Here is an 11093-nt window from a genome sequence, read left to right as displayed (position 1 = left end):
CCGTCAACGTGTTAACTAGCGCTTGCCGGCCCTCTGCTGCCTTCCCAAGACAAGATTGCAAGTGACAGTTTTTACCACCATCCACAATTACCTCCCTCCCTCCCTTTTTCCCTCTCCATCTCTCTCTCTCTCTCCCCTCCTCCTGATATTGGGAATAAGGGTGATGAAGCACAGTCACCCAAAGAAGACTTGATTTAGGCCATCTGGAACGTGCTAAACATGTAATGGTAAGTGTGGGTAAAAACAGTGGCACATTTCATCACCGTCATCGGCCATCTCCCAAACCATGCAGCTAGCCGGAGTGCCGTCTTTATTTGAAGAAATGGGACATGGAGAGATTGAGCGAGCGAGTGAGTGAGTGAGCGAGCGACTATGATTGAATGTGTGTGACGAAGAGAGAGATGAAGAGGTGACCAAGTGAAAGAATAAAACCTAGCCCTTGCATGTAGTCTCTGACGAGGGTTAGGATCAAATTACCTTCTACTCAATTCAAAATATAAACTAAACCTACAATTCACTAGTTATAGAGCATTTATTCTCAATAACGTTCTCATAGATGGGATGCAAAAACCTTTTTATATACATTTTTGGATGTAAATCAAAATAAACGGATCCCATCCCTGTGTCTGATCACAGCCACGTACAGTGTTCATATAGAGCACCAACATCAGTACCCTATATGCTGTTGTTGTCGATTCAGACCACAGACTAAATCCTATTTGGAGCCCTGCAGTTCTCTGGCAGACAAAAGCAAAGCCAGCAGCCAGCTCAGCACTGAGAGGTAACATTTACACAGGGGACTGAGAACATACTGTGGATCCCTACAGCTACACAGCCAGCTTGTCCAAACTGTCTTTTTACTACGAGTCGTCAACCCTCATGGACTGAGGACCCTACCAGGACAGAGCTGGTCTTACAAGCAGGTTTTAGAAAACACTGCCATCGTACCAGACACATTATTCATTGTTGGTCATTTTAATTTTTTCGCCATTATGCTTTATGTGCTGATGTTGATGACTTTTTTAGAAATCTGAGGTCTTAAACAAAGAACAATGACACATATTGCAACATAATTCATAACTCCTGGTTTTGAGGAGCGCGCAAGGTGATGGAAAACCTTGGAGTGTAGTTATTTAGCATGAATTATAGTGGTACAAAAACATAGCACAGCTATATAATTGGACGCCATTCAACCCTTGAATACAACTGATAGGACATGAATGAATCTACTGACATTGTCTAGATATCTATTCATCAACTTAACACAATACTATGGACAATGATGAAATAAAGAGGAAACACAAAGCATTGTCAGGAGTGTCCGACACTTTAATACAGAAAATTTCATATACAGTACAACACATATTAGTTTACTTTTCTTACAAGAACTCAAAATAACCTAACTAATCACAACAAATGTAAAACATATTACAGTTAAAACGTCTATACACAGGCAAATGTACACAATATAAAACACATATATACACTCTTTCAATATATTATTATATAGAGATTTGTTTTTTTTGTACCATTAAAACTGGAAGCCAAGCAGCTTGAAGAGGGAGTGTTTCACTGAAGCGATCAAAATGTCAAACTTGAATATAGAGAACTGTTAAGAATATCACACCAACACATCATGGATAGGTAGTTTTTACATACAGTTGTTGGATCCTGTGTAATTAGCATGCCAATTTCAGAAAACATTGAAATAAACCGAACTTGGAGTGTTAAAACCATTAAGTGCTAATGATATTACTGGATTATACAGGATCTAATAACCAAAGAGAAATCTCTGCACAAACAAAAGACCATTTTCAACATGTAACTCCTTACATAATGAAACCATTTACTTTATTTATTTACAAAAAATCTGATTAGCTGCCTTGAGGTCAGCACAGACAATCATGCTATGAGTTTCACATTTTTAAAGACTCTGTTTATGTGTTTTAATCCAATTTGCAGGAAGTTTGTGAAAATAGAGTGAGCATTTTGTACCTAACCCCCAAATCAATGCCACATGATTGCATGTATTCAGGTTTCTCCTGAATACAAGTGGCCTATGTATGAATCCACAGAAAATGCAGGGGTGGTGGAGAAAATGGCATCTTTTATGAGTGCTAAATCCTTCAAATGACAAAAACAGGAAAAGACCACAACATTCACAAATGCCAAAAATACAAAAAAATAATATATATATTTATATATATATGTATAATGTCTGAGCTCTAGGTCACTCTTTCCTCAAGCTGGTAATGCTTCCACTTTGTGTTTGTTTCCATGTTTCTCTCTTTTTTTTTTTTTTTTTTTTTTTACAAAAGCAGCAGAATGAGGAGTAGGAGTGGGAGCAGGGAGTGGGTGCTGACTGCTGCTGTGGCCAGCGTGTGTGACACCCCGTGGTTGTAAAGACGAGGAGTCCTTGGGGAATTCTGCTTCAGTTTACTGGGAGGCAGAGCCTTTAAATCCTCCAGAGCGCCGTAGGCTGCCATGGAGAACTCAGGGTCTCCTGTGGTCAGTAAGTCAAACACACAGGACTGGAAGTACACGTCCTCCACCTGTAGAGTCTCCCTGCACTTGGCCGTGGCCCGCTCCACCGTATAGATCTGGTGAGGGGGACGCAGGGGACCCAGCTCCGTGTTGGTGCCCTGCCCCGGGCCGGGCAGGCGGGGGTGCTGGCTCTGACGGCCCAGCGTGTGCTCTTTGATGAGCTCGTTGCGCGGACAGCCGTGCAAGCAAAGCTGCAGCCCGCCATTGTCCTCCGAGAAGTCCAGGGTGTCCTCTGGCATGCGGATAGCAAAGGTCAGGTAGCTGCCCACGCGCCGCACGATGATGGACGTGCCGATATAGCGGGCCTGGATCTTCACCTGCCGGCCCGCTCCGGAGCCGCCCCGCTCCACGATCATCAGACTGCCGCTCTCGCCGCCACTGCGCGTCCCATCTTGAAAGGCCATGGGCAGGTCTTCAGTGGTGGCCTGGTACACCTTCTGATCTGTACAGCCGTGGTAGGACTTGAAGATCACTGTGATCTGAAGCAGCAGGGAAACATGAGAGCAGTGTTAATTCATGGTTTAAATGACTTTGCAATACAGCATATGTTCATTTTACTTTAAAGTTTGATACTGCTAAATGAGCTAGTATGTCACTTCTTTGCTTAAATGCAACTTAATACTACAAATAATTGAAGAGATCCCCTATAGAGTCCCAAGTAGGAGTAGTGCAATTTAAAGCCACAGGGTGGCAGCAGGAGACCAAACATTTCAACAGCCTGTGAAAGGGGCTCAGAGATGGGGAAATATTACTAGGTGTTCGGGATTTTAAAGTCCACACTGGGCTTTTTTTCTAGTTGACTGACAGTCATTTACTTTCTGGTGTAATCTGATGGCAATAAATGCATACATACAGAAGACCGTTCAAGAACTGCTGTCAATGGTCCACTGGAATGTATCAACCAAACACATAGAGCTCAAATGAACCGCAAAGTACCCACAAATGTGCGGCATTCACCATCGCCTATCCATTCTTACCTACAACAAATTACTAATAATGCCAGAAATGATGGCAATAACTCTGGCATTGTTCCATGAATGTAGGATCAAACACACAGACAACTGTCTCCATGCCTCAAGACTCCATAAATCTTCAATCTCTTTTAGTACGCCGGCACTGTTCAATGCCTGCTCAATGAGTGACTTCAATTTGTATTCCAGCCGAGATTTGAAAAATTGGGGCCTAACCTCTACTTCTTCAAAGCTACTTGACAAAGCGGTGGCTGTGGTTAAGTTTACAGTTACGGGGATACTGTATTTGATGGACGATTTCCTGTCTTATGTCTGACAGTTGAAAACAACTCCGAAAGCACGGTGGGGGCATGCGGGTACTGGCACAGGCATACCCAGACTACAGGTTTGCATGAGTCTCCCCACCCAGAACACACTGGAAATTCCTTTGAATGTTTGTTCTGAAATCCCGGCGCTCTCGGATGTGTAGCCTACTTCAAAGCAATTTTATGCAATGTTGCACAGTTTGTTTGCATGGGCCAAGCAGATTCCTTATTTTCTAAAAGGGAGAGGTGAGAATTTAAATTAAAATCAGCTAGTTTAGGAAAATCAGTGATATCATCAATAAAAATTATGGGGCTAAAAAATAAATCCATTTATTATCTATCCAAGGACAGAATTATTATTACAAAAGAGCTTTATAAGCCTAGTATCTCCTTAGTAGTTTTACATACCAAGCTAAGTTTGAGTACCTAATAGAGATAAAGATATGATGATAGTTTCTACAATGAAATTGAAAGCACTAAAGACCAGCTGATTTAATTAGTGGGATCAAAAAAAGCCTTGCTGCTGCTGTCCAATTATTCTTTTATTTTTCCACATTATTCCATATTTACACAAAAAGGGCCCAGTTAATTATTTGACCAGAGGGGTGAAAAAAACATTCCAGATCGTGGTGGTGGAGGAAAATGTTTGAGCGAGCGTTAATCACTACCATATGACCACCCATGTGTTAAAGGTAAAGCGCTCAAGCATGTCTGTGATTCAACACCACTCAAGGACTCCCTCCTCTCCTCTCCTCATAGATCTGAAAGAGCTGCAAGACAGGAGGAATGCTAGAGGCTGCAGAGGCACCATGGACTGACTATTAACTTCAAATGTTTCAATACTTCATGACAATACTTCAGCTAACAAGTTAGGACTCAAAAATTGCCTGCTCGTGTATGCCATGAGTTACACAGCCTACATATCCAATTCTACAGTGTCCAGAATGTTGATTCCTAATATGGGTATAAATGGCTAACCCTAACAATGAAGTCATGATTTTAACACTGCTAATGCCATACCTGACCACTGAGTGTGACAAAACTTTAAGCCAAAAGAGCACTATATAGGGATACGTTGTGCTGCGCAGTTCTGTTTCATTGTGTGGAAGGTGACCAGCTCTGCACGACCCTCTGAACCCATCCTTACCTTGCTGGTTGCCGTGGCACTGGAGCCTAGGACAACTGGCACGTTGGTCACCTGCACCGACAGGAAGCGGTTATCGATCAGAGGCCACGCCCCTTCCACCTTGCAGGTCTGAAACTCATCCCGGAAAGTCCGTAAGTGGGGGTCTCCGAATAATCCACAGTGGGCGTATTTCTTCTGCTGGCCGGCCGGGCCCGACACCAGAACCCGACTCTCGTAGTCGCACAGCTCGGACACGGCGGGTCGAGATGTGCTGGGGACCTTGGCGGAGGAGGTGGGCCCGTCGCTGGAGCAGTTATGCTGAGAGAATAGCTCCTTAATGCGGAAGACGGCCGAGTGGTAGACCAGGTCGCCCCTACAACTGCGTGCCGTGCGCCGGGTGCACAGAGCGTAGGCCCGCAGGGCGATGCAGTAGTCCACGTCCAGAGGCATGTCTTCCTGCAGACCACTAGAGGGCGAGGTAGAAGCCACGTACTCCGCATTGCAGCGCTGGATTCGACACTGCTGGCAGTGAGCTGAAAAGCAAAAAGATTACGATTATAGGCATTTTCCATGTAAAATTATGAAATCATTAACAGATAATTAATATGGTGAAAATAGCTATTAAGAGGCAGGTTTGAAATGTGTTAAAAATCTGTCTTCTTTGCTTGTTTTGCATCAGTAACCTCCCTCACAAATCTGGAGTTTTTAAAAAATGTTTACCCATAATAAGTATCTTATAATCCACTTGCTGTTTAAGAATAAGGATACATTTCCCAAGCACAGTACATGAGGCAGCAGAGTCAAAACTCCCCCCCCCCCCATCTAGTTTACCTCAATCAGGAGAGCCATTAAAATCCACATAGGTGAGCCCACAAGGCCATGATCCCACACTGTGCTACAGAGTCAGTCAAAACTTATTTCCCCCAACTAGCCCTCATAGAAATAGCATACAGCCTCACTGTAGGAGGAAACCAACCTGTGTAGTTTGCCTAAGGGTGTTGAATGTGGTTTGGCTGTTGCTGAGGCAATAGAAGTCCATTAAGCTACACTGCATGGCACGGCATGGCTCAGCGTATGGAGGCAGCTAACTTCAGACCCAAGAGGAATATCACAAAGAGCCATGCTTGTTCAGCGACTCAGGGTCCAAACTGCTAGCTAAGAGGGGTGGGGGTGGGGGGCAGCAAGGCACAGCACAGGATATTTGTGTGGTGTAGCCTAAATTCTGGACTTCCTGTGAAGTTATGACTCAGAAGTGGGACATTTATTATCAAGCAAAATATAGAGCTATGACTTCTTCTGTGGGAAATAGAAGTGGGGAGATTAATCAATTTTATTTCATCTTTGGATTGTTTTAAGGTGTGATGTCCAACACACAGAATGGTAGGATATTAACTTCTGCTGCATGTTGGTATCCGTTTGCCATTTCAAACAGAAAACAGCTCAACATCAGGCAGCATCCACATACATCACTTTTACTACACGACTGGGATTCAATTACATGTGACTGCTTTTCTGTTTACTTGTATGCTCTATCTAATCTCCAAACAGTCTGGACAAAGGCAGCAAGATAAGCATGGAGATATAAATCTGGCTGCATGAGAATCTTTCACACCATTTCTTCCCCCTTCACATAGGTCTACACTGTGGATGGTATTGTGGGGGCATGACAAATGATGAATGCATCTCACAGTCTCTGCACTTCAAAATGAGCCCTGATAAAACTGAGATGGAGTGTGAGAGGTCAAGTTAGAGGCATTTTACACCCCTCCTCTGAATTCCACCAGGCCTCCCCCATCTAGCAGCAAGGTCACCCGAGTCTGCTTTGATTGACACTTTTTGACAATCACTGCCTACACAGCCATCAACAACCATGCATCTCCCTAAAGGGTCTTTATGTTCTGCCACTTAGTAGGCTACCAACAAATGCGAGGGCCACGTGGGGAAACATGAAATAACCAAAGTGGGAAGGCAAATAGCCCACACAAAAAACACTGGCATTGGCATATTATAGTTTTAAATGTTTGACAGAAAGGATGGAGAGAGAGATGCTGTATTTGTCTGGCTTGAGGCCTTATCTTTGGATAAACACCATAGGCTGCAGTTAGACTGTAACAGTTTGACAGCCATTAAATATTCACTTTTTTCCCCACAACACAGCCAGGTGCGACTAGCTGGGGCCAGGGCCAGCTCAAAACGATTATAATACAGGATTGAAAGCACCATCATATTGTTCCAAGCTCAAATTAAGCTGATTCATCACCTATGATGGTACAGAGATGTGGTGGGTTTGTATAAATTAAATTACAATCATTTGACACTGCATAACTGCAAACTTTTTGGACACAGGACTTTTTTTTTTTTTTTTTTTTTTTTTTATAAATAAGACTACGTCATTTTACCCAACATTTATGACATTTTAGCAACTGGGGCTTTATTCTTTGCATATTTCAACCATGACACCATTTTCCTTAACTTCAACAAGTTGTTACAAAGTTCCATAACAATGTGGGTCTGCGCTAATGGTTCCCAGAGTGGGGTCCGGGGACCTCCAGGGGTCCTCAAGGGGCCTCCGGGGGGTCCCCAGCATGTGAGGCAGAGTTTTATTTCACTACTGTTTCACTCCCCAGAGGTTAGCACAATAAGAAAATGTATACAGATGACTATTTTGATGATAGGTTGCACTGACCCCCTCAACACCTACAGTATAAACAGTTACAGCAGATAATAACTAGTTGAAAAAAACTTCCTCAGATGGGGTTCTCTAGGGCAAAATCTCATCAAATGTGGTTAAACTGTAAACTTTAGGTGTCCTTGACATAAAAAAACATTGGGAAACACCGGTGTAGACCTCACGATTTGGCAACAAAGTATTAAATCACTAAACAATCCAAACAAAACATGCTCCTGCATGTAGCTGTGGCTTGGAGAGAAGAACTCAACACGTTCAGAGGCCGAAAAGTTGGACCCCCATGCATGGTAGCTAACAAATGAAGCATGAATTAGGGAAAACACCGTGGACGACTTTAACTCACCAACTACCAAAACAGTCAAGGTCGGTTGTAATCACTGCAGTCGTGACTCAGATATTAAAAAAATAACCATTTTGTGTTCGTTTAGCTTTACTTTTTGGTGAAAACAAGCGGTTTACTTTTCTTTGGAATAACTGCGGGACGCCAGTTGCTATCGAGCTATGCTAACTGGGAGCTTAGCCTCAACTTCACCCAACTTGGTAAAAACTCTTGACCGCAGCTATATTTATGTTTGGTAAACACATGATAACCGTTTGGCGTTTGGAGATAATGTGTTTAGTGGTGTTCTGTTGTGCGGGACGTGTGGCAAATGTAGTCAAAAAGTGTCCGTAAAGTAAGTTAACTCGTGCCAGCTAGCGATACAAGTGTTGCAGTGTCGGCTGGAGGCTTGGATACTCGGCAACAAGACATTACTTTGTCCCACACTGGACAGGATCATTTTAAACCACAGCGACCGTTCTTCTTCTAGAAACACCAAACACTCGTAACTCAAATCATCAGCAACTAAACGGGTTCAAAAGCTTTCAAGAGTGCGAATCAGTTTGACTTCGACACAACACAACGCCAGACAAAAAGTTGTTTTTCCCCCATCCCCACCTCCATTCCAGGGTGCGGGAAACTGTTTTGCATGCAGACTGGAGGAGCACGGATTACAAAAGCCTTACCTGGTCGAAACAGCAGCGAAAGTAAAACCATCGTCAGTGTTATACAGTCCCAAAGCTGCCGCTTAGCCGAGTTTGGAGGTCCGCTTCTCCCCATACCAATCCATTCAGTTAGAATGGAGTTCCTCGACTGCTTCTCATCGACGCTGTGGCTGCGGGAAATCAGACAAAAATTCGTCTCCCTTCCCAAGCGCTGTCATTCAAAAGGGGCCCCTGTCTTCAGGGCGGCTCTACGGGGGAGGGGTCTAAAGTGTAGACGGGGCCCAGAGGTGATTGTTGGCCAATGAAAGACTAATTATTCACTAACCACTTGATATTTACATGTAGTGGCAATTACCAGGATGAGGCCGATGGAAAGTGCCTACAACATCAGTGGAGACTGTGCGAAATTATTCCTCTGATAAACCAATAACTAAGGGATCGCAAGGCCTATCATTATAATAGTTCTATAACTATCGATTATCTATATGATATGCTGTTGGTTAGAAATCGTAAGGGAAACAGCTTTTCGATGGGCATTCAGTATATTCAGAGGTGTCAAGTAATCAAGCTTTTGTCATGCAGAACTGAAACAGGCTATTAGAGAATGTAACTAAACTCTTCATGCCCAGCACTCACTCTTTGCACTACAAAGCACTGAGGGGCAACTGTCCTGTTTGATCCCCCCCAAAGCTGAAAGCAAATGGCCTGCAATGTGTGTGTGTGTGTGTGTGTGTGTGTGTGTTCAGTGTTAAGGCATTACTTTTCTCACCTGTTGTTTTCTCACTTAAGACTTGGTGCTTGGATAATGGAGTTTGAATAACAATTGTGGTATGAGTGCAAATTAATAGATTATCACTGCTGTATTAGTTTGGTGATCATAAACATTTTAAAAATAGAACCTGACAAATGCATAAAGTGCTCACTATGTTGTGAAGTTAGAAATGGACATTATAACTACCATGTTATTATTATTATTTTTATTATTATTATTATTATTATTAGTAGTAGTAGTAGTAGTAGTAATGGTAGTAGTAGTAGGCTAGTAGTAGTAGTAGTAGTAGCATGTGCACAGTTATAGTGTGACCCATAGAGCCCCTATATGTATATATATGTTGTATATATATATATATATATATATATATATATAGGGAAAAAAAGAGAGTGTCATGCAACTTCACAATTGAAAATGTAATGGAAAAAATAACTGTAACTGAGAGTATATCTCGAGATACCCCATAATGTTGCATGTATGTGGGATTTCCTCCATCACATTGGGTAGTTTTAACATCTGAGGTCAATAAAGGTTTCCTTAAGTCTTATTTTCTGGTTACTAAGTGGAGTTTGACTTGCCAACAAAAGATGGACATTGTCTGTTTTTATCACGTTCAAAATTCAGAGAAATTACTCCCAGTGAATTATTTTCTCTCAGCAAACCTCTGTGTGCTATTATTTTTTCCATTACATTTTCAGTTAGCAACTTGTATGTTACTCTTTTTCCTTTTGTGGCCAACTTTCCATCTCTCTCACTCCTTAAACGACACTCTGTCTTTCATTTGCACAGCTGCTGTGAGGCCGGACCATCTGCAAGGCACACAGAATCACTTGCTTTCGGCCTTCGCCTGAGACACATTCTGTGGTTCTCGTGCCATGTGAATAAAGAATTTTAATGGACCAGCCAATTACTGAATAAAATATTGGTATAAAGAAAATCAACAGTCATAGTGGGCATAATTTCTAGAATTAGATTAAAACTCAAAGCTTTGCATTGGTACAGCTGGAACATTTGGGTTGTAGCTATGCACCTCCCTCCTGACTTTATGAGAGAGAAGTGAACCCAGACAGTTATTGGATCACTGGTTTTTCTATACACATGCTGGCTCCTCCGGCCACACAATTGTGTGATTCAGGTGGCCTGTCAGTCTTGTGAAAGGTCTTCACAGGCCCATGTTGATGTGGGGCTGATATATATAGTGGAGGGGGAAACGAAGACAGCTCAACCCAAGTGGAACGTTTGGATTGTTCTGTGCTGCCAGAAGGGCCTCCGTCACACTGGATCCAGTGTGCCAAGTTTATCCCCCCAGAGGGCTCTACCTTACTCTGTTTGTTCAGCTAATTTTGGAGGCTTGGTTGGTTGATCTGCTTTATGGTTGTGCTTTATGGTCACATTTCAAATTCCCCAAACAGGTTAGACTTAATATTCCCCATGATAACCTGGACATGGGGCAGTGACGCAGTGTGGCAAAGTATTGTTGATAGTACAAATATACACCAAACTAAAATGAATTCCTGCCAGGTATGTCTCACCTGTTACAGGGCTTGTCTTCAGATTCAATTGGTGACATCGCCTGGGAGAAAAAAACATGTTGTTTAGTTCATTTTGTAATGAGTGAAGACAACAGAAAACAAAATATGTCAATTTTGGATTCAATAGAATCAATACAAGAAATGTCTTTCATAGTGGCAAAAGATGCATC

The 11093-nt window shown here is 42.6% G+C and overlaps 1 protein-coding gene across 1 annotated transcript; it reads right to left on the bottom strand.

Annotated features, from left to right (window-relative positions):
* Positions 1 to 1394: 1394 nt before the first annotated feature.
* On the bottom strand, positions 1395 to 8812 carry rgmd (RGM domain family, member D). Its single transcript, XM_071908334.2, has 3 exons — positions 8641 to 8812; positions 4968 to 5479; positions 1395 to 3023 (listed from the first exon to the last, which is right to left on the bottom strand). Exons 1-3 carry the CDS (start codon positions 8732 to 8734, stop codon positions 2310 to 2312), a joined length of 1320 nt encoding a protein of 439 aa, XP_071764435.1. The 5' UTR covers positions 8735 to 8812; the 3' UTR covers positions 1395 to 2309.
* Between the last annotated feature and the right edge of the window lie 2281 nt (positions 8813 to 11093).

This window comes from Centroberyx gerrardi, chromosome 9 (assembly GCF_048128805.1).
Source record: "Centroberyx gerrardi isolate f3 chromosome 9, fCenGer3.hap1.cur.20231027, whole genome shotgun sequence".
NCBI lineage: Eukaryota > Metazoa > Chordata > Actinopteri > Beryciformes > Berycidae > Centroberyx > Centroberyx gerrardi.
This window is presented reverse-complemented; position numbering and strand designations above follow the sequence as displayed.